We start from the raw sequence: 23,514 nt of genomic DNA, 5'->3' as shown, positions 1-23,514 counted from the left end.
ACCTTTGTGAAAAAACAAACTGATATTATCAGTCTAAGACTGGGATACAGTCTCACAGGAGAGGACAGCACCCTGGTCTTGTAAACTTCATAATAAAAGAAAGATTTCTTTAAAAAGAAAATAAGTGTACTTTTTCTGCCAGACCAGATTATGAAGGGAAGTGAGAGTGAACGAAAATAATGGTTTTTTTATATATATTGCTAGAATTCATCTGTGTTAATTATGAAGCCACATTGATTTCACCCTAATATTTAACTAGCTTTAAAACTAACTTACTACAGTAAATAGTAAATTATTACTAATAGTCTAATTTATACTAATAGTACAAAGAACTATTTAAATGCTTGGAAGGTACACTGATAGAACATTCAATCACATCTAACTCTGCTCTCAGCACCGTGGCAGATCAACTGTGAACACTGCATTCCTGCTTTGTTATTTTTTCATTTGCAAATTGGTGACAGTAAGTTTGTAACACTAAAATAGAAAATCATACGGAAAAGTCAATACAAGTGAGAAAATATGGAAAGTGTCATTTGCTTAAAGATGCACATTTCTAAATTCAGCAGACTAAACCAGCCTGAACACAGAATGCAGCAAAGTGCCAGTTCTGTGCTGTCTCTTGTGAGCAAATAGAAATAACTGAGGCAATCAAGGCAAGGTAAATTGAAAACCAGACAGTGATACTGTTTGTTTTGGTAGGTGGGTTTGTTTTTTTTTTTAAATAAACTCTACATAACTGAGCATACCTAATGTGCCCAGAAGCTTCATGCTAATATAAAGAGGTAGAATAATATGAATGAAGTACAGAAATAGATTAGATTTTGGGGAAAGTACCACCTGAATTGGAAAAAAACACACAGTTCTGTATTTCATTGAAAACAAAGCACAGAGAAAGTATCACTGCTCTGCCAAAGCAGGTTGCTCGGATGCACATTATCACAACAACCTTGATTTTGGGGGTCAGAAATAAGGGGAAAAAAAAAAAAAAGAAAAAAATTGGAGAAGGGGACAAGGGTAAGAGAACACAGGGAAGCCAGATGGGGAAGATGCAGGGCAGCTGTGCCCAGGTGATGGCCTGGCATGCAGCAGCTGCCAACGGGACCAGGAGAATGGTCCTGGACTGGCCTCTCTTCTTACTTCCATGTAAGGCTTAACTTTCAAGGAGCAGGGAGGCTGTACAGGAAGAAAATTTGTTTCACTGGACTGAAAATCACTGACACGGAAGGATTAATACTTGTTAGCAGAGTCTAAAGACAGAAATTAAAAATGGAGACATACAAGGGAAAAGAGACAGAACTGAAGTTTTTGTTTGGTCAACACAAATAAGTCCCACCGCAGTCATGGAAGGGAATGTTTCTGTACACTATTTTAAACTTTCTGCATTGCAATCGTGGTCATTTCTCCACCTTGTCCAGAACGTCTGCTGAGACTCAGTAAAATTCTGTGAAAACTGAGTGACGGGCCATTTCCCCGAGGGAGACAGGGCTTAACTGTACCCAGACAGCATCGGGAGAATTAAGGACAAAGCAGCTCATATTGAACACTTTAAGGGGATTTTAATTAAGTCTTCCAAGAGGGTAAATTATGTGCTGGAACAGCCCCTCAAGCTTTGCCTAAAGGAAGGAATATTGCCCACTTAGAGCAATAGGCGTCGGGCATCATGGGAGCCACCCCAGCCCCACGCGCTGCTGTCGCACACGGGATTCACAGAGAGACCCTGCTCTGGGCTACAACAAAACCTTTGGAACACAGTAAACAGGATATATTCATGTAGTTTGTGGGTACCAAAAGACAAGGCACTCTGTGCATCAGCAAGATGACTATATAAAAATGAAGGGGAATATGAGGGATCGTTGGCACAGCACAGCTGAAGGACACCCAGTAGTTTCCTGACAAAAGAGACTATGGCACTATGTCCCATTTCACCTAAAGCAGGACAAGGGAAAACATCAGCTCTTTTTCCAAGCCTCAAAAGCATATGCACTATTAAGAGCAGAGAGATGAGAACCCATCGATATAGAACAGAATCATTTCTTTTGGAAAAGACTCTTGAGATTATTGAGACAAACCATAAACTTATAAAGCAGAAGTCTGGTATTGGGCACAAATACTGCTCTTACAAATGCTCTCAGCTCAGCAAGGTCATGTGTAAATTCGTGGTGTGAATGTTGGGGTTGTCCTATACAGGGGCAGGGACTGGACTCAATGATCCTTGTAGGTCCTTTTCCTGCTCAGGACATTGTATGATTGTATGAAGGTCCATATTACATACAAACCCTGAATTCGAGCAGGTGTCCTACATCCAAATCTGCACTAACACACTCCAGCATCTTTTCAAAAGACTCGTGATTAATATTTACATATTACAAGCATACATTGCTTCAACTCACAGAAACAGATTACCTTAATTGTGATGTAGTTTTTTAATGACTTGGACATTTTTTCTTGACTTCCTTTAACGTGCAAATGCCCTAGAACAAAAAAAAAAAAATCAGAATAAATGAGCCTGCTTCTGAATGGGAGTGAATGAGAGAGACTGCACTGAATCACTGGGAACGCTGGAGGCAGCATATGCTGCGATGGATATTTGCCAACTATTTCAGTGCAACAAGCAACATATTTTTAATAGCTTTGCCTACAGTCCTGTACATCTCTACATCCTCAACATTCACTGGGTGAATTTTAAAACACGGGGAAAGAAAGCATTTTTACAAAAAAAACATAAACACCACACCACCATCAGAAGCAGATGTGTTAATAAGGAAAAAACTAAAAAGTATTCCTGCTCAGAATTGATAAGAAACTGATAAAAACAAGCAAGGAAGCAAATTCTTTTTAGTCTTCACAGGAAAATACCTTACCTGTTATTCTTCACTTTGCAGAAATATCTTACGACCTCTAAACATCTTCCAGTGATCTCATACTAAAATATGCACAATTTTCTGTACTTAGTACCTGCTGGCGGCTGTTACGCTGTTTTTTTAATCCAAAAGCTTATTACGCTGGTTCAAAATACCTTACATGTAAAATGAATTTTCTTCACATTCCCTGTGTCTCCAGACATTGGGAGACTGAGAAAAAGAAGGGGGAGGGAGGAATGTAGCTATAACACCTAATTTGAATTAGCTAGTTGTAAAATGCCATCTCTGAGCATTGCTAGAGCTTTCAATAGCCACACAGACAGTCAGTTAGCAGGTCTGTGGTACAGGAAAAAGGCAGCAACCACCTCTGCTGCATTTAGGAGAGTACATAGAGCTCAGCTTCAGGACTGAAAAATCTGTTGAAGCAAAACAGGAGACGGGCAACCTCAGGCTGTACGCTCCTGCGCTTCGTCCGTGCCAGCAGCACCATCACTGATGGAAAACATCAATTATTCACAGCACTGGAGAGAGGCCAAGCACACAGCTAATAAAAGACTACTCAGCATCATTTCAGAAGTGTTGTTAAAAGCCTTAATTGGCTTCTCCTAATAAAGAAGTAATCCCATAAGTTACTGAGCACCCACAACTAACAAGCAATTTTCAGGCACTTCGTGACCTGCAGAATCCAGCACTCAGTTGTACTTGGAGGCAGATTTTTAAGCATGAACCATTTCTTACTCTTCAATACCACATCAGCTCTTCGCTTTCTTTCAGATTTGGCAGTCCAGCATTGCCAATGCCTCAGAGCGCTCCACAAGGACAACATATGATCATGCTTCTAGTTTTACAGGTGGTGGCAGAGGCAGCATTTCTTGCTGAGAAGCCCAAGCAGCTGCTCTCCGCGCAGCACTGCTTTCGTAACCTTGCCTGGAACACCCTCTCTTCCATGAGCAGCAAATAAAATCCCCATGATGCTCATCTGGATACAAAAGCAACAAGCTCAGGCCTGGTAAATGGGGGTGAAAAGCATCTGGTTTCACTTCTTAGCTATTTCTGACAGTAATTCAGTGCAGAGGGGATTCTCCATGAGGAGGCCACCTTGGCCTTCGAAAGAAATTTAAGTTTGCATGACAAATAGGAAAGAATCGAGAGATGTAAGGATATCCAGAAACAGCTGCAGCAGAAATCTGCAATCAAACCTAAGGCTCATTTTCATCACATTAATCCTGCCTGCCAGCAGGTGAGGCCATTTTCACTGCTGCGTGGTTAAACCTGGTGCCCCTTGATAAGAACATTCAGGCACCACTGGACACTTGCAACTCAAGTGAAAACCACAGATAAGCTTCTCCTGGGAGAAGAGACTGGGTACGATTATTACTGTTTTTCTCTTGCAAAGGTGTCCAAATACTGACTTACCTAACTTTAGGCTGCCAAGGTTAAAGTAGTTTGATTGTGTTTTCCTAATAAGGGGCAGGTAACATCTGAGTTTGAAATAATATTCCTCTTCAAGAGTTTCAGCACTTAGAAGAATTTCATTAAGGAATCACAAAATACAAGGATTTTCATAACTTTGGCTTGGCGCTCTTCCCAGAATACAAGTAGTCTAAAAATAAAGCCCTTATAAGAAGATTTATCCCCAGTGCAGGGATTTTCTTCCTCTAATGGGGATTGCTCCTCCAGTTCTGAGCCTGCTGAAATTCTGAAGTCTATTACCAGAATAAATCGCTTCTGAAGCTGACTCATTTGCCCTAAATAATTCACACTATCATTCTCCAGCAAAATTTTTTTACTTAATCAATGGAATCTGTCAGCTCCTAGAGAGCCTCAGTGTACAAACACTGCCCTTGGAATGAAGACCTGGTTGTTTTTTAAGTTAACCCCTCTCTAGTTTCAAAGAGCATTTCCCCTATAGTCTCAATTCCAAGCTTGAGAAGTCAGACTCAGTGGTTTTCAACAGAAGGCTCCAGCTGGCAGCACCCAGCGCATCTCAGTGGAAGCGCAGAGAATTCCCCAGCACTTCAGGAGCAAAGCACACCCTGGAGGATACACCAGCCTCTAGATAATTGCTATTGATTTATACCAGGCTCTACACTGAGAACTGAAATTCAAATTCAATATTCATCCAAGTACAAATATATACAAAAATATATACTTGGGGCATAACAACCCTGTGCAGTGCTACAGACTAGGAGAAGTCTGGCTAGAAAGCTGCCTGGAGGAGAAAGACCCAGGGGTGTTGGTTGACAGTGACTGAACATGAGCCAGCAGTGTGCCCAGGTGGCCAAGAAGGCCAATGGCATCTTGGCTTGTATCAGAAACGGCGTGACCAGCAGGTCCAGGGAGGTTATCCTCCCTCTGTACTCGGCACTGGTGAGACCGCTCCTCGAATCCTGTGTTCAGTTCTGGGCCCCTCACCACGAGAAGGATGTTGAGGCTCTGGAGCGAGTCCAGAGAAGAGCAACGAAGCTGGTGAAGGGGCTGGAGAACAGGCCTTATGAGGAATGGCTGAGAGAGCTGGGGTTGTTTAGCCTGGGGAAGAGGAGGCTGAGGGGAGGCCTCATTGCTCTCTACAACTACCTGAAAGGAGGTTGTAGAGAGGAGGGTGGTGGCCTCTTCTCCCAAGTGACAGGGGACAGGACAAGAGGGAATGGCCTCAAGCTCCACCAGGGGAGGTTTAGGCTGGACATTAGGAAAAAATTTTTCACAGAAAGGGTCATTGGTCACTGGAACAGGCTGCCCAGGGAGGTGGTTGAGTCACCTTCCCTGGAGGTGTTTAAGGCACGGGTGGATGAGGTGCTGAGGGGCATGGTTTAGTGTTTGACAGGAATGGTTGGACTCGATGATCCGTTGGGTCTCTTCCAACCTGGTTATTGTGTGATTCTGTGAAAAAAGGAAGCCCAGGTAATTCCCAGAGTGTAGCACAGGCTTAGCTCGGCACCTCTTACACAGGGAAGCCGCTCAAAGAGTCCACCAAGGCATCTTGCACAAAGTACTGTTCAGCAAATAAAAGACTGCAGATGTGAACCTGACCTGCTATTGACTTCAGTTCTTTGGAAACCACCCAGGACCACCATGACTGCAGTAAGAACAACAAATTTCAAGATCTCCATCAATGGGAACAGTGTTAGTACCATCAGACAATGATGTAGTTCAAGTCACTGTACAGCACAAACTTCACTGAAGCACTATAGCGCAAATGCAGCAAGAAGCAGTTCTACATAACACGTGGCAGTATGGTGCGCTGAAGACCAAGCAAGTAAAAGACACCTTGGTACAGTTCAGTCAGGCATGGCCAGCAAGGTCACTTCTGAAGGAAGAGACAAGGTCTCTGACATCTATGGGCTACACCAATACCAAGTCACTCACTCTATGGACAAGCAGAGATACACTGAAGCTGGTCAGAGCACCAGAGAGAGCTAAGGGACTACAGCGACTAGACTCAATGTCTCCACCTTTTCTACAGAGTTGAAGGGTGAATGACTTGGTCTTTCTGTAGCCCATAGACGTCACAGACCTCCTTGACTCTACACACTAGCACTGATTCACTGACTGCGCCTAATCAGAGTAGATGGAAGCATCTGACTCACTTAATCTTCAGCATGAATCTTGTTTCCCATACTCGTCACTAGGTGTCATGCTACTGGTGGATAAAAAAAAAGCTTTCCAGCAGAATTTAAATAGTTACAGATATGCTAATTACACAGCTGGAATGCCCACTGATCTGCTGCTGCAGCAAAGCCTCTACCTGCAAAGCTTCCCACACATTTCAAACAATACCAGACATCCTAGCTCAGACATTTCTCTGCAGGATCACAACTTTGTGAGCTTTGTTGGTTCATCGCTTCATTTATCTTGGCGCTCTCTCCATTCTAATTTTTCCAGTAGTATAGGTATCTCTTCTTATCAATATTAAAAGCCTTTCACCACATTCACAAACATAGTCTATTTTATTCTGCACGCTACAAAAAAATCTTTTTTAAGTTGACAAGCAACTGGTGCTAAGAGAACAAGACTGGTTTATTCTGTTCTCAGTGCTTTTGAAACGTTACAATCGGCTATCTGCCCACCTGCCTCCTCCACTCCCTGCCTTCAGAGACTGGGGGTTCCGGTTCTAAAAACAGCAGAAATTTCTGGGTTTAGGAGGACTACATAAACATTTATAGAAAAGATCAATTATTTTCACCCTCTTCCTGCAGAACTGTTACAACCAAAATAAAAAAAGAAAGCTCATCACAAAGAGTATCCTCAAATCTAAGGAAACTGAAATTAATGGGTATGATATTCTACAGGAAATACTCTACTTTCCACATTTTTAATTAGGAGTAAACACTGTACCTGGGAATTCATATACTGTTATTATTTGGAGATTTACCCAGATGAAGTTTAGCAGTGCTTAACTGTCACTGCTTTATCAATAATGACATTCATTCTACAGTTTCAAGATTCACTCTTGTCTATGTTTCTTCATTTAGTGAGGATGGGAGTTCAGTCACTGTAGTGGACTATCTACTTGGAAGGTTTCCCCTCACGCTTCATACCATACGAATATCAAATCTTAATAAATAAATCCTACAGGCCTCTTAGGGCATCAATAGTTTACTTACCAGAATGCAAAAAATAATTCCCCCATTGTTCACACTGATGATACACCTCGCACTGTGCAATTTCATTTTCATGATGAGGAAATGCAAGATCTATTCCACCAGTATGGATGTCCAGCTGCTTTCCAAACACTGCACTGTAACAATATTTTCCTGATCGGTGAGTAGAACATTACAAAAGCTTTTTGTGAAAGAAATGCAGAAAAGAATAAAATGAAACAACATAAATTTAAGTGTACAATTTAAATATCACAGTTTTCACAGAATCACCAGGTTGGAAGAGACCCACCGGATCATCGAGTCCAACCGTTCCCATCAAACACTAAACCATATCCCTCAGCACCTCATCCACCCGTGCCTTAAACACCTCCAGGGAAGGTGACTCAACCACCTCCCTGGGCAGCCTGTTCCAGTGCCCAATGACCCTTTCTGTAAAGAATTTTTTCCTAACTTCTAGCCTAAACCTCCCCTGGCGGAGCTTGAGGCCATTCCCTCTTGTCCTGTCCCCTGTCACTTGGGAGAAGAGGCCAGCACCCTCCTCTCTACAACCTCCTTTCAGGTAGTTGTAGAGAGCAATGAGGTCACCCCTCAGCCTCCTCTTCTCCAGGCTAAACAACCCCAGCTCTCTCAGCCGCTCCTCATAAGGCCTGTTCTCCAGCCCCTTCACCAGCTTTGTTGCTTTTCTCTGGAGCTCTTCTTTTAAAACAAGATTCTACATAAAACAAGACTCATACATTGAGGGGCAGATTTAGGCTTGATATAAGGAAGAATTTCTTCACTATGAGAATGGTGAGGCACTGGAATAGGTTGCCCAGGGAAGCTGTGGCTGCCCCATCCCTGGAGGTGTTCAAAGCCAGGTTGGATGGGGCCTTGGGCAGCCTGACCTAATGAGATGTCCCTGTCCATGGCAGGGGGGTTGGAACTAGATGATCTTTAAGGTCCCTTCCAACCCAAACTATTCTACGATTCTATGATTCTATAGATGTTCAATACCAAAACTGCAGCAGAACCTATATGGGCAGGATTGATATCTACCCGCAATTAATTCTCCTTAGTAGGAGCAATTATTTTTCTAACTTAGATTAAAGAATGGCAAGCAGGACATCTCCTTTCCCAAATAATTTGTTATTACCGTCAAAAAAAAAAATCTGAGACTCATGTAAAACTAATTACCTCTATAAATCTTCCAGGAGAGGAGAGTCAAAGTCTCTTTTTTTGAAGAGACATTCTATGATTCTATTTCCCTGCTCCTGCAGAGGGGTTGGACTAGACGACCTGTAAAGGCCCCTTCCAACTCAAAGGATTCTGATTCCATAAAGAAAAAATTACCAGGTCATAATACAGTGCAGGATAAAATACTACCACCCTGTGGAGAAAATAAAACTCCAAATTAAGAGCAAATTAATTTAAACCAACTATAAGCAAAATGCTACTATGCACAATTCACACCATTCCCACAGAATACACCGCCACAGAGATATCAGAGTATTTAATACAGTTGCTGGCTTTTATAGAAAGCTTAATAATGCTCAGATGATTAACATGCATATCCACAACTCTTGTTAAGATATGGCCAGCAAGAACTCACAGGCTCACTGGAGTTGGGATGGAATCCCATAGCCTGTCTTCCCGACACAGTGTGGGACTAGGTCTGATGGAGGTTACAAGAAGTGCAAGGGAGACAAATGAAAGAGGTACCGTACCTTTCACCAAAACCTTAGTTACTCAGTTTGGATTAAAAGACTTGCCAATCAACTGTGTGATCCTGCACAGCATATTTAAAAACCTCACATCTGTCTCAAGAGAAGATACCAAAACACAGCAAGACAACTATGCCATTAAGGTAGAGCAGAGATTGTCTGTGCCACATGCGACATCCAAAATTGCATAAAGGATTCACATTGAAACTGGTGCTTTCTCGTGATCAGAAGGAACAATTTCAACACTGCTGCTACCATTGTACTGTGACTGAAAACAACCAGCGCTAGATTTAAAATCCAAGATTTTTGACCTTGACATTGTGGAGCACTCAATGTGCCATCCAGGTCTTCCTTTTCCCCATGGAGAAGCCCAGGATACCTCTTGAGGTTTGGCAGCCTTCCACAGAGCAAAATCTTTACTGTGTCGTTTATCAGTATCAACTGCCAAGAATAAGTGATTTGTTAATGGGATAGGTCTCAAAAGAAGAAAAAAAAAAAGAGCAAATGAAAGCAAGTGGAAATGTGTGTTTAGTGAACTACTCAGATTTTAACCTTTTCTGCTCAACTTTACTCCTTTCCTCCCTACACAGGGCTTCCAGCTTCCCAATCAAGCCTTTGAAAAAAAATAATACATTGAATGAGATTCCTGCAGGCTAAAAAAATTGATTCAATCCTATCTTTTAGTCCTTTTGGCCTTCTCTGGTTTTACATCATTCATTTAGTTACTTATCAGCCAGTTTCCCAGGACAAACAGATCGCACCGCAGCAGAAAAGGTAACAACAACCACCCAAACCAAAACTCACAAACAAAAGAAAAATCTCACATTTTTTTTCTCTGGATCACAAGCAGTACCTGGTTTAGATTCTATAAAACCAAGAAGAGTACAGAAATGAGAATCAAAATGATTCTTGGGCAGCAGCAACCTTCCAGTACCATTTCCACTAACGGCTTCTCTACAAAGGTCTCCTCTCCGGCTCTGTTTGTTGCTTCCTTCACTGCACAGCCAAAGATGTAGCTCTTATTTGCCACAGTACCGCAGAGGATGGTTTGTCTCTGCTGGCTACTAACCCCCAGTCAGATACACACCACTCCCCAGCAGCAGCTAGAGAATGAGGTTCTGGACTGTGTATTTTTTCGCTGAACAAATACATGACCTTGCATTTGCCTGGTACAGAATGATGTTCCTATTTGGCTTGAAAGAATCCAGCTTGACAAGCAACTCACACTGTTTTAAGTTCCCTTATTTAACACTACTCATCTGATTTATCAGCAGTTGACACCAGATTTACTTCTTTACCTCAGTTTGTTTCAGATCACTAACAAAACCATGGTGTATTGCTGGGTTTGAACCAATCCCTGGAGCATTCCGGTATCAACGCATTTTAACGATGATTCACAGCTACTTTTGGAGATCTAGTCAGTGGTCATTTTTCTTGAGCCATTCTACTTGTGGTTTATTGATATTACATACAGTCATTTTCTATTTGGAACATCATGCAATATTAAGGGAAGCCCATTACAAAAATCCATTACACCTGCTTCATCATTCAAAACTTATAAGAAATAAAGGGACAGAAATATAACCCTAGTTTTATCCACTGAATCTTCATCTTGGCTCTTTCACTAGTTTGCCAAGCTCTGGCTGACCAGTTTCTGTTGATTCCATCCCTCTTTTGCCCATTTTTTTTTGCAGGAAAAAAAAAAAAAGCACTCTTCACCTTTTCAGTAATAAGAAAAACAACAGTAAAAATCTTCAGAAATAACAGTAAATTTAGTTGTAAGTGACTTGAGGGGAAACAGAGTAAAACACATAATCAGTCATGGTTGAGGCTGGAAGGCATGCCTAGAGGCCATCTAGTCCAACCCCCTGCTCAACACAGGCTCAGCTACAGCAGGCTGCCCAGGAGAGTGTCCAGTTGGGTTTTGAGCGTCTCCAAGGAAGGAGACTTCACAGCCTCTCTGGGCTACATGTTCTCGTGTTAACCATCATCAGAATGAGAAGAAAAAAAAAAAAGTTTTCTTAGCTTTAAATGGAATTTGTGCCCATTGCCTTTTGTCCTGTCACCAAACACCACAGAGAAGAACCTGGCTCCATCTTCTTTACTCAGCCCATCAGGTATTTGTACACATAGATAAGATGCCCCTGAGCCTTCTCTTCTCCAGGCCGCGCAGTTCCTGCTCTCTCAGCCTTTCCTCACATGAAAGATACTCCAGTACTTCCATGGGCCTTTGCTGGTGTCTCCTCAGTATCTCCACGTCTTTCTCATACTGGGGAACACGGCACCGAACCCAGCACTCCAGGCACGTGCCACCAGCGCTGAGCAGAGAGGAAAAATCACCTCCCTTGACCCCCTGGCAATGCTCTTTCTAATGCAGCCCAGGAGGCTCCTGGCTGCCTTCGCAGTCAGTAACTACCTCTGAATAGCTGTTGACAAAACGCACTCCCTCTGCGAGCTGTAATGCTGAAACAACTCCAGAGTAGGGCTGGGAGAAGCTTCTGGCTGCAATTCACCTGAGCATCAGCCTGCCAAGCATTTTCAGTAACTGCAAACAGATTTTTTTCAATGAAGAAATATTGAACTTCCGCGTGCAAAGGATGCAGGAGACCTGCGTCAAGTTCTCCAGTGTGAATACCTGATTGGACCCAGCTTAGGGGAGCTACAGAGCAGCTCAGCAGACAAACAACTGCAGCAAAAAACACCCAGTCAAGGCTATAGGTGTGCTCTACCACAGCCTATCAAGGGATTGCTCGCCCTCATAGAAAAAGGCTCCTTAGCAGGACTTCAGTGGTAAGTAATGAAAGAACCAGATTCATCTGGTTAGCACACATCAAAAGGGTGCAAGTGCCCAAACTATAACACAGCATATGATGTTTCCCTGCATTTACCCTTGACTATCTCACTGCTGGCTCGTGCAACAGCTGAGACCACCACCTCACAATGAGGTTTGTATGGACCATTTCTAAGTATTTATTTAAAAATATGATTCTTAATTGTTCTAGGGTACAAAAATGAAGGTATAAAGGGACCCAAGTATGAAAAAACACCACTAGGTTTAATTAATTAGCCAAAAAGCTGGTTATACACAAGAGATTAGACAACCGTTTCAGACTGTGAATGAAGATTTATGCATAGATACATCACAAATTCAGACAACACATTAATACAAACAAGTTGGTGCCATGAACATACCTGCTTCATCTTGGGTATCAGGATAAATAGTAGTTAGAACTCCGTATCTTTGTCCCCAAGACTTCACATCAAAATAAACATTGCCTAATAGAAAAGAAATGTTTAATTTTATAGCAAAGATAGGACACATTCATAATGGAGAGGGAACATTTCCGAAAAATAAAAAAACCAAAACAAAATGCCCTTCAACTCCTCTTCGAAATTCTGATTTATAAATTCAGAAATACAGCAAAAGTGGTAGTACATGTTTCCACATTACCAGCTTTTCAGTAACCTCACTTGCATAGGCTCGTTCTGCACACCGGATAACCTAGTATTCTGGAGATCTCCCCGAGTTCTTCCCTGCCCATTCTCCATCAGCAATCCCCTCTCTGACTGAAACTTAGCCAACTGCTACTCTAGTTATAATGCACTCAAATACTTCTACAACCACTAGCTCTGCTTAAAAAAAGATCCACACATTGTGCTTTGCAGGCACATCTTTTACTGCACCTCCTGTTTAGGGCCAAGAGGTTTCCCCAGCTCTCTTGTAGAGACAGGCTAGAGCTACCCCACAGGAGCTGAGATAAGCAGGTCATTACAGTAAACAATTATGTTAAGTAATGAGCTACATTTAACTCAGAAATTGAGTAGCAGTTGTTCTGCCCACTCATGCCATCACAAACGAGTTGCTCACACTCCGTCTGTTAATCAGGAGAGGGAAAGCCTGGCATGGGGTACTTAATCTGTTCCCAAAACAGGACTACAAAGAGCGCTGATTTCCCATGCATGTGCTGAATAAGCAGTTGCCTTGCCCTAGGACTTACCTTGCGAGGTTGCGTAAGCTTGTCCATTAGCAATTATTGTTTTTATAAAGGAAATTATCTGAGGAATATTTTCAGTCACTCTCATATATGCTGTAGGAGGAAGGACCTTAAACAAAGAAAGAGTAACATCTCGTTAGCCTGCATGAAACACTGCTGACAAGCCCCTTCACGCTATGAAACAAATTTTAAAGAACATATCCCTCAATTTTAACTTTCAAAAAAAAGTTGCAAGTATCATAAAAGGGTCACAGGCGTCACTTAGGATAAAAGGCACATAAAAACTTGCAGGGTGGCAAATAAATTCCTCTGCTTTCTCCCCAGTGGCTTACTGCCCCCTCCTGACAAGCATTCTGGCTGAGAAGCAAATGCACCTGAAGCCAATGAAAAGACTATTTGATGTTTCACATGCTTTGGATCAGGCCATTCCTGCATTATAGTAAGTATGTATTATCTGTGAAAAAAACTCTATGCCCTTGAAGAAAGTTAACTTGTTCATTCCAAATCTAGAGCTTCCCCTGTCTCCTTCCTCAAAAGGATTGCAATGTTTTCCCAGAAGAAAGAAAAAAGTAAATCAGTACTCAGTTTCTAAGGAACTGTCACACAAGCAATCGCTTTATTTTTTCAGATAAAACTGTCAAAATAAGATTCCTTATCAAAATAATTGCTTTAAAATGCTCTGAAATTTAGAAGCTCGAGTATATCTGTACCTTTAAGGCAGCCATATCTTGTTTAAAGTCTTCTTCATAAACACGAGCAAGAGCTACTGGCGATATATTCATCTGAAAAAGAGAGAGGCAGATTAGTAAATCATAAATCAAAGTAATACTATGAGATACTGCAATCTTTTATCAGGCAATTAATAGCTAATTGGAAGACTTACAGAGCCCCCAAGGTAGAGAGTCAGAAAGGCTCATTAATCCAGTAGTCGTGGGGAAGAGATCTAAGTTATAAATAACTTAAAAGTAGTATTTAATTTATGTTTCTGAGCTGCCAAAACATTAATACATATATTTTAAGATAAAGCAACCAAAGACTAAAATAACAAACTCCTTCCCTCTTCCACTATTTTCCTCTTGAGGAGGTCTTCCATTTCCAGCAAAAAGATGTACTACAGTACATGGGACATGACATCAATTCAATCTATTGGCAGGGGACACCAATACCACCTACACGTCAGAAAGACAGATCAGATACCTGCAGGATGAGACAGGATATTAATTTTCAGTGATTAAGAAAAATAAGCTATTAGATCTGAACACGGTTGCTCATAGATCTCAGTACAATCAAGGGAAATGAACTGAAAGTCAGTCCCCAGCCTTGCCAAGTACGGCACTTCTCAAGCGCCTTCGCTGCATTTCTCGTTCACAGGGTGATGGAGAGGAACAGGGATCCTTGCAGAGGTAACAAGAAAGTGCAACCCGAAAGCAAAGCAACAACTTGTAAAGACAAGATACTTGTTCTCAAATATTCAAAAGAGGCCAGGGTTTGAAAGATGCGTGACAGTAAAACCTGCCCTAGCGAGCAAAAGCATGATATTGAAGTTTTTCAAATGCCAGTTCTCACATCTTCCCTGACAACCTACTGGGGAGAGGACAGCACACTGTCAGCCTCTCCAGCTTGCAGATAACCCAATCACTAACTAAATAAATGCAGTTTCTTCACTTCCAATTCACTAGTGGAGCATCTTTAGGGAGTCTGATTTTCAGAGCACAGGTGGGTATGTGAGAGACTCAGGACAGGGTACCACTATTTGGACGAGCTCCTGGGCAAGGCAGGAGTGCAGACCAATTGTTCATCCATCAATGAAATGAGGACGATGCTCAGCCCTGAGAAATGAAGGCATGCATCTCCCTACAGACCAGAAAGACTACTCTTCCAGATCCCAGCAACGGGACTCATCTTGCTAGACAGCTCAGCTGCTTCTTCCATCAACAGAGAGGCAAAGCTCCCTATAGAAGCAAAATAGGGGAAATTCTTCCCATCCAGGCGGATGTACAAAACACAAAAGAGGATCACCTCTCCCTCTCAAAGGACCACTAAGGGCACACAGCATATTCACCATAGACTAGATGCCCAGCTTTCAGGTTCTCTAAAGGATGGAGAACAAGCTTGGGCATATTAATCCCAGCCCTGTAATGCTTCAGGTACAGAGGTCCCAAAAACAAAAGCAGGCTGCTGAGGTAAAGGCCTTGGCCATCCAAAAAAAATGTACACAGCAAACGTTTCAAAAAGTCAAAAAAAAAGCCATGAAAAAAAATTACTTCAAAGAACCAAAGAACGCAGTAACACAAATTGTTTTAAAACATCATGTCATTTCCCCCTCCTTAAACATAAAATCTCCGTAACATTCTGACAATAAGGAAAAACTTTAAAATGCACACATATAGATTTAAAATGCCTGGGACTTTTGGGTTTTGTTTGTTTTAAGATCACCTAATGCCTTAGAAAACTACAAGTAAATGGTAAGGGAACATGCATGTATTTCTACAGGAGCGACATGCTAGTATTCATTTGAATGCAACACCCTATGTTTAACTGCAATACTGTTTACTTAAAGATTAAATAAAAGTGACAGCTGTCAAATTCTCTGGCTCCAAGAAACTATCACAACTGCAATTTGATCCAACACATTCATTTATGATCCAGAAGATAGGAGTTACACGTTCTCAAAACAAAACAAAAAATTCAAAACTCAGAATAAAACACAGGAAAAAGAAAAGAATTGGAATAATGATTCACCAAGCTCAGCTGGCAAAAAAGGTCTGATTCAAATCCAACTGAGAACTACTTACAGCCCCAGTCTTACTAAGACTTATCCCTACACTCAATGTCAACTTTCAAGTAGTGATGAACTCAGACAAGACCGATGAAGCTTTCCAGGTCACTGACATGGCAGCTAGATGGTGCTCGGCATCTTTCAGGAACCACCCTTAGCCTCCTGTGTGGCAATGCTAGATACACTGCATTTAACCGCTGAGGGCACGTAATGCTTCTCCAGAACACAGCCAGAAGCCTTCTGGCTGCTAAGTTTCAGGCTGCTTTGGGGATAAGATACCCTCCAACTGTGCTGAGGATTCACCCCGCTGGCCCCCTCCAGACCAGGGACAAGGGCAGGAGGAACCCGGCCACGGGTGCTGGAACGCAGCTCTCCCTGCCTCTCCCCCTCACACAACTCTGCACACATTTACACCCATGTAGCTCTCTATGCCCAGCCCTCCAGGCTCCCAGCCCCATTACAGACACGCTGAGGAACCAGAAATCTCAGCATTTATTATCTAATTAAAACAAACAAAACTAAAAAAGAAAAAAAAAACCAACAAACCCAGGTTAATTACCCTACATAAGTAGCTGTAGAAAATAGCAAAAGTTTGTATGGAAGACTGCAGCAAACACCTACCTCATTGGCTCTTTTTATTATCTTGTCATCTATGTCTGTGATTCCCATCACCATGATAACATCAATTCCAAAAAACCTAGTCATTATCCTTCGAATTATATCAAATCTAACATAGGAGCTGGAAGAGAAAAAAACATGTGCTTTTAAACATGCGGTAGTAAGAATAAGCTTAAACAAAAATAACCAACAGCACGAACAGCCACAAGGGCAATCTAAGTACCTCTACACTTGCAATTAAAAAGGTCCAAGTGCATAAAGTACTTTCCCAAAGCCAGTTTCTAAGTGCACAAAAGCAAATTTCCCTCGAACTGGCCTACCCTCTTCTGGCATTAGTGACACATTACATCAAATTCCCTGAGTGTTTTCTTTTGTTGCATCTCTTTCTTCAAGCACCAAAACACATTGGAAACTATGTGTGAGCCAGGATATCTCAAAGTGAACAGTATGAACAGACACATGAAGAACAGATATTCTTGAAAAACATCCCTCGGGCTTTGTATGTTATAGCATGTTTCTCAAGAGCCACAGGGCAGAAAAACAGAGAGAAATAAAACAAATGAACTTTGCTTAGGGCCGAGTAACACCTACAGCTATCAGTCACCGATAAGCTATTATATTCGCACACCACCACAGATCTTTTATGATAACCAAGAAGAGCTGATCTGAGGGTTACCTGGTTTTATTTACACTGAAGAATAAATTCTCAAAATTATTCAGGCTCTTTTGTCACAAAACCAGGTATTTAATGCTGATAGATCCATGCACCTACAAAACTGTACAGGGCTGTGGCAGCCCCTTCTGCTGCTCAAAGACCCTCCACTTGTAATTCTTGAAACACCCTTTGACCAAGTAAAACACAATTATTAGGTGATATATTAGAGGCTCTGGGTCTGCCTTGCAAAGTGATGAGACTCCTCAGCCTGCGCTGGCTTTGGAGAAAACGGAGCACAAAAGGAGACTCACAGACCTAGATGTTCCCAATTCACCCACAGCACCACATGAACTCTGGCTCCTGTGGCTGTCAGAGCAAAGAAACATAAGCAAATACGGATTTGGATCCTTCCCCTTAGCTGCAGGGACCAGGTGGCATTGAGGTTCAGATTTATGGGTGTATAACATCTTGCTGAAGAAAAATACTCAGTTGGTGTTGTTGTTTGCACTATGCCCATGTTGAAAAAGGCTTTTTGAAAGCCTTGCTGCCAGGGAGATATTTTTTAATGAATACCAGCTTACTGCGAGCAAGGTTCATTTAATGCAGCGACACGATTCCATAAGAATATTAAGCTGGTCTTTGGAGCCTGTTCAGAGGAACACTGCCCTCATCAAAAGCTTGACTATTAGATTTAACAGCCCTGCACTCATAGCTGAATGATGGAAGAAACACTGCCAGAGCCAGAGCAGATCTCCTGACACATCAGAAAGCAGGGTCCTTTACCACTTCAGGACTGAAAAGAAACAAAAGATATAGTCAAAATCAGGGGGGTGGCAGAGTAGACACAAGGGACTGAATGAAATCTCCTCTCATGCTTGGTTTTACTCTTCTTTCCAAGCATTCAACCAGGAACCTGGATGCCAACCAGCAGGCAGCTCACACCAGCACGATCAAAGCCAACACTAAGGGAAAAGATGGCATTATCTGCCCATCTGATATTTTTCTTTATATAGAATGAGTTGTGGATGTTGTATCGAGGCATACAGAGCACCTGTTTTGAAGACCGAAAGCACAACACAGTACAGAAAGAATCATAGAATCACTAGGTTGGAAAGGACCCACTGGATCATCGAGTCCAACCATTCCCATCAATCACTAAACCATGCCCCTCAGCACCTCAAGTGGGATTATTTAAAGAAATAACAAACCCTTGTGAAAAGGAAGGAGGAGGGGAGAAAAATAATAACGTCATTATTTTCAAAATCTTCTCAAGGAATTCAAATTCATCTCTGCTTTTCGTTTCTGCGGACCCCCTTCAGCAGCACACCTTCCAGCTGTGCCTACCAAAGCTCTACAGTGAGACTCAGCTACTGAGAAAAAAAACACACATTCTAAAAAAATATAAAATAAAGAGTGCTCCATCATCCTGAAAGAAATCAGCTGAGCACCAGGACATCAACACTGATATGTCCAAAACCACAGACACTGGGAAGGAACAGCCAACTCCTCACACGCTGGAGGGTTTCACTGATCAGAAAAGAGAGGAGGGTCTTTAGTGCAGACATCTTGCTGCAAAACACCCCAAGAACAACATGAGAAAGAGCTAAAGAGGCAGCAGAAAAACTATAAAACAGCTACTTATCTGCATGATACACTACTCTGAAGGCAATATTCGTCCCTAATTATTCTTTCTTAAATCAGCAAGTGAAGAGGTCAAACCCCGGTCGCACAGCTGTACGGCAAAACACTACATTGTGAAAGCCTGAAATTGTTAATTTAGACATAGGATAAGAAGAGATGGGTAAGAGAACAGGCAGAGAGAGAAAGGCCTTCCTACTCTCTCTTTTACTCAAAAGAGCCTGAAGGCAGGAGAACCACTGACAGGTACTCAAAAGCCACAGAGAACTATAAGACCAAAAGGTGAAATTCTCAACCTCTATAAACACTGTGCTCTAGATCTATTGCATCTCCTTAGGACAGGAGCACTCCTGAAATTCCCCTTCCTATTACATCAGGGAAGACAGGCCCTACGTAACACAGAACCTCAAATAAGTGATGAAAACCAAAAGTTTATTACCATCTTTTTATACAGTTGCTCTCAAGTGGTGATTTTAAATTGTAATTATTTCAAGGTAAACTGTAATATAGCCGGTATTACAATAACTGTAGATTTAAATAGAGAAATTGTTATGACTTTCCTTTTAAATACTAAGTTCCCTGAAAGCACTAAGTACAAACAAAATAATTCGAGATACCATTTCCTTGATTTTTAAATCACCAATAAAAAGCTAGGTTAGTTTTCTGCTAAGACTGGACAAAAGCAAAGAGGAAAAGGACACCACCATACCCAACAGTACAGCAGCATTTAAGGAGAGGCTGCCAACAGCATTTTTACATGACTGTACTTTTAAACTTCTCTTTTACAGGATTTATCAGTCACTAAACCATGCCCCTCAGCACCTCATCCACCCGTCCCTTAAACACCTCCAGGGAAGGTGACTCAACCACCTCCCTGGGCAGCCTGTTCCAGTGCCCAATGACCCTTTCTGTGAAGTATTTTTTTTTCTGATGTCCAGCCTGAACCTCCCCTGTTGGAGCTTGAGACCATTCCCTCTTGTCCTGTCCCTTGTCACTTGGGAGAAGAGGCCAGCTCCCTCCTCTCCACAACCTTCTTTCAGGTAGTTGTAGAGAGCAATAAGGTCTCCCCTTAGCCTAAATGCACCCCGCATGCCTTCTCATCAGGTGCATTTTAAAACAACTGGCAGCAACCTTCTCTAGTGTATATAAAGTATTTTTTTCCAAATTGCTTATAATGAAGATGGTTTATTATTGTAATTATACTAATGACCTATGGAGAAAACGCTGTGCTGTTTGGGTTTTTTTGTTGTTAAACACATTAAGACGCTGAACTGTTACTAAGCATAATGACCTTTACGCTACCTGGGCTTTCTGACATTTAAGAACAGATACTTTTATCTGCTGACCTTAAAAGCATGTTTTTAACAGTCAACAATGAATGGCTTTTCCTTGGTGCTGACACAGCATCCGAGCTCAGCTTGTGGCCAAACTGTCATTTCACGTGGACCAGAGGCTCTGCTCCAGGACCCCAACTCCTGTGCACAAGAGCTCACGTTACAGAATCATAGAAAGGTTTGGGTCAGAAGGGAACTTGAAGATCAGTCAGTTCCAACCCCCCTGCCATAGGGGGGGACATCCCACCAGAACAGGTTACTCAAAGCCTCATCCAACCTGGCCTTGAACACCTCCAGGATGGGGCAGCCACAGCTTCCCTGGGCAACCTGTGCCAGCGCCTCACCACCCTCATGGTGAAGAACTTCTTACTAATATCTAACCTAAATCTCTCCTCTTCAAACTTAAAACCACTATCCCTCATCCTATCCCTGCACTCCCTGATAAAGAGCCCCTCCTCAGCTTTCCTGTAGACCCTGATATGACCTGAAACACGCTGATGCGATTTAAAATTACTCACCTTGCCTAGCAAAAAAGCGCGTGTTAATAGTTTTCACCCCAAAACTGCCTCTTGATGGACAATCTGTGCCAACAGCCCCCTCTGCGCTCCCTGACGCTGGTGCAGGGAGGGACCCCAAATAGGATTTTGCCCTTTGCAGGGAACAGGAGAGAGGACTCGCCACCCAGGGAATGAATGGGGGTCCTGCCATGGGGACGCACAGCGGGGCTGCCTGCTCCCACTGCTCCCCTCGCGTCGCACCCACGCAGGACGGATCGTCCCTGTCCCTTTCCCCCCACCACCACCCTGGGACTCACCAGGCGTGCCCGAGGTGCGCCTGGTCATACACGGTCGGCCCACAGCTGTACCTGGCGGGAGAGGGGGCAAACCCAGTCACCCCCAGCACTGAGTCCCCCGCACCCCAACTCCCATGCCCCCTATACACCCTACACATACACGACCCTCCACCCCTTCCATCCCTGCATCCCCCTCCACCCCCGCACCCCCTTCTCTCCATCCCTACGTCCCCCCCCTCTCCATCCCCGCACCCCCCCCCATCACGGAATCTTCCCCTCTCTCCAACCCCGCGTCCCCCTCTCCCTCTCCATCCCCGTGTCCCCCTCTCCATCCCCGCGTCCCCCTCTCTCCCTCTCCATCCCTGTGCCCCCCTCTCCCTCTCTCCATCCTCGCGTCCCCCTCTCCCTCTCTCCATCCCCGCGTCCCCCTCTCCCTCTCTCCATCCCCGCGTCCCCCTCTCCCTCTCTCCATCCCCGCGTCCCCCTCTCCCTCTCTCCATCCCCGCGTCCCCCTCTCCATCCCCGCGTCCCCCTCTCTCCCTCTCCATCCCTGTGCCCCCCTCTCCCTCTCTCCATCCCCGCGTCCCCCCTCCCTCTCTCCATCCCCGCGTCCCCCTCTCTCCCTCTCCATCCCCGCGTCCCCCCTCCCTCTCTCCATCCCCGCGTCCCCCTCTCTCCCTCTCCATCCCCGCGTCCCCCCTCTCTCCCTCTCCATCCCCGCGTCCCCCTCTCTCCCTCTCCATCCCCCCGTCCCCCTCTCTCCCTCTCTCTCCATCCCCACAACCCTCTCCCTCTCTCCATCCCCGCGTCCCCCTCTCCCTCTCTCCATCCCCGCGTCCCCCTCTCCCTCCCTCCATCCCCGCGTCCCCCTCTCTCCCTCTCTCTCCATCCCCGCGTCCCCCTCTCCCTCTCTCCATCCCCGCGTCCCCCTCTCCCTCTCTCCATCCCCGCGTCCCCCTCTCCCTCTCTCCATCCCCGCGTCCCCCTCTCCCTCTCTCCATCCCCGCGTCCCCCTCTCCCTCTCCATCCCCGCGTCCCCCTCTCCCTCTCCATCCCCGCGTCCCCCTCTCTCCCTCTCCATCCCTGTGCCCCCCTCTCCCTCTCTCCATCCCCGCGTTCCCCTCTCCCTCTCTCCATCCCCGCGTCCCCCTCTGCCTCTCTCCATCCCCGCGTCCCCCTCTCTACCCCTGAACCTCCCCCTCTCTCTCCATCCCCGAGTCCCCCTCTCCATCCTCGCCCCTCCCCGCCCGTACCACGTCGCCACCCGCTCCGTGCCGAGCACCAGGGGCTCCTTGCTGCGGCTCCGGCTGTTGTGAGCCGCGATGCCGCTGTCCCAGCCCGCGGGCGGCTCCCATCGCCGCCGCCCCGCGCCGCAGCCCCGCACGGCCCCGCGCAGCATGACGGCGGCGCGGCCCGCAGGAAGAGGAGGAGCCGCCGCCGCCCCGGGGCCCCCGGCCAGCGGCAGCGGAACCGCGGGGCGGCGCCTCGGCCGGGCTGGGGGGGGGAACGGCTTAAGGCGGGGGGGGACGTTAGCGGGGGCTCGTCTTAACGGGGGTTATTAGCGGGGGTTCGTCTTAAGAGGGCTTTTAGCGGGGGTTCCTCTTAACGGGGTTTTTAGAGGAGGTTCGTCTTAAGGGTTATTTTAACGGGGTTCCATCTTAGCGGGCTTGTAGAGGAGGTTCGTTTTAACGGGGTTTTTAGAGGAGGTTCGTCTTAACAGGGTTTATAGAGGAGGTTCATCTTAACGGGGCTCGTAGAGGAGGTTCGTCTTAACGGGCTTTTTGGAGGAGGTTCGTCTTAGCAGGGCTCGTAGAGGACGTTCGTCTTAACGGGGCTTTCAGAGGAGGTTTGTCTTAAGGGTTTTTTTAACAAGGTTCCATCTTAACGGGGTTTTTAGAGGAGGTTCGTCTTAACGGGGCTCATGGAGGAGGTTTGTCTTAACAGGGCTCATAGAGGAGGTTCGTCTTAACGGGGCTCATAGAGGAGGTTCGTCTTAACGAGGTTTTTAGCAGGAGTGTTCAGAGGGAACATGCTGTGGTTTGCAGCCCAGAAGGCAGCCGTGTCCCAGCAGCGTGACCAGCATGGGATTCTGCCCCCTCTGTTCCCAGCTCCAGTGAGACCCCACCTGGAATTCTGCCTTCCACCCTGGAGTCTTTGACGCAGGGCGGTGGCAGTCAGGGACAGAGGGGCTGAGGGCACCCTCAGCAAGTTTTCCGATGGCTAGAGGGAAGGGATGCCATCCAGAGGGACCTGGACAGGCTTGAGAGGTGGTTCTGTGCGAACCTCATGAAATTCAGCGGGGTCAAGTGCAAGGTGCATCTGAGTTGGGGCAATCCCAACCACAATGACAAGATGGGGGGAGGATGGATTCGGAGCAGCCCTAAAGAGAAGGACTTGGGGATGCTGGTGGATGAGAAACTCAACATGAGCCGGCAGCATATGGTCGCTGCCGGGAAAGCCAAGCACATCCTGGGCTGCATCAGAAGCGTGAGCAGCAGGTCAAGGGAGATGATTCTCCCCTCTATTCTGCTCTTGTG

General features: G+C 44.8%; 1 protein-coding gene across 2 annotated transcripts in view; it reads right to left on the bottom strand.

Annotated features, from left to right (window-relative positions):
- The window catches only part of CARS2 (cysteinyl-tRNA synthetase 2, mitochondrial), a 39,396-nt gene extending 17,016 nt beyond the window's left edge, over positions 1 to 22,380 (bottom strand). For both annotated transcript variants that reach the window (XM_069878482.1, XM_069878491.1), the window contains exons 1-9: positions 22,231 to 22,380; positions 20,999 to 21,049; positions 16,561 to 16,678; positions 13,871 to 13,942; positions 13,164 to 13,269; positions 12,358 to 12,441; positions 9,477 to 9,606; positions 7,469 to 7,602; positions 2,407 to 2,474 (exon numbers count right to left, since the gene is read on the bottom strand). In XM_069878482.1, coding sequence (XP_069734583.1) covers positions 2,407 to 2,474; positions 7,469 to 7,602; positions 9,477 to 9,606; positions 12,358 to 12,441; positions 13,164 to 13,269; positions 13,871 to 13,942; positions 16,561 to 16,678; positions 20,999 to 21,049; positions 22,231 to 22,376 — 909 coding nt within the window. In that variant the 5' untranslated portion in view covers positions 22,377 to 22,380. The remainder of the gene's footprint in view (positions 1 to 2,406; positions 2,475 to 7,468; positions 7,603 to 9,476; positions 9,607 to 12,357; positions 12,442 to 13,163; positions 13,270 to 13,870; positions 13,943 to 16,560; positions 16,679 to 20,998; positions 21,050 to 22,230) is intronic.
- Positions 22,381 to 23,514: the final 1,134 nt, after the last annotated feature.

The sequence above is a fragment of the Phaenicophaeus curvirostris genome, chromosome 1 (genome assembly GCF_032191515.1).
Source record: "Phaenicophaeus curvirostris isolate KB17595 chromosome 1, BPBGC_Pcur_1.0, whole genome shotgun sequence".
NCBI classification, from domain to species: domain Eukaryota; kingdom Metazoa; phylum Chordata; class Aves; order Cuculiformes; family Cuculidae; genus Phaenicophaeus; species Phaenicophaeus curvirostris.
Note: the sequence above shows the minus strand (reverse complement) of the source record. Positions and strands in the feature narration are given on the sequence as shown.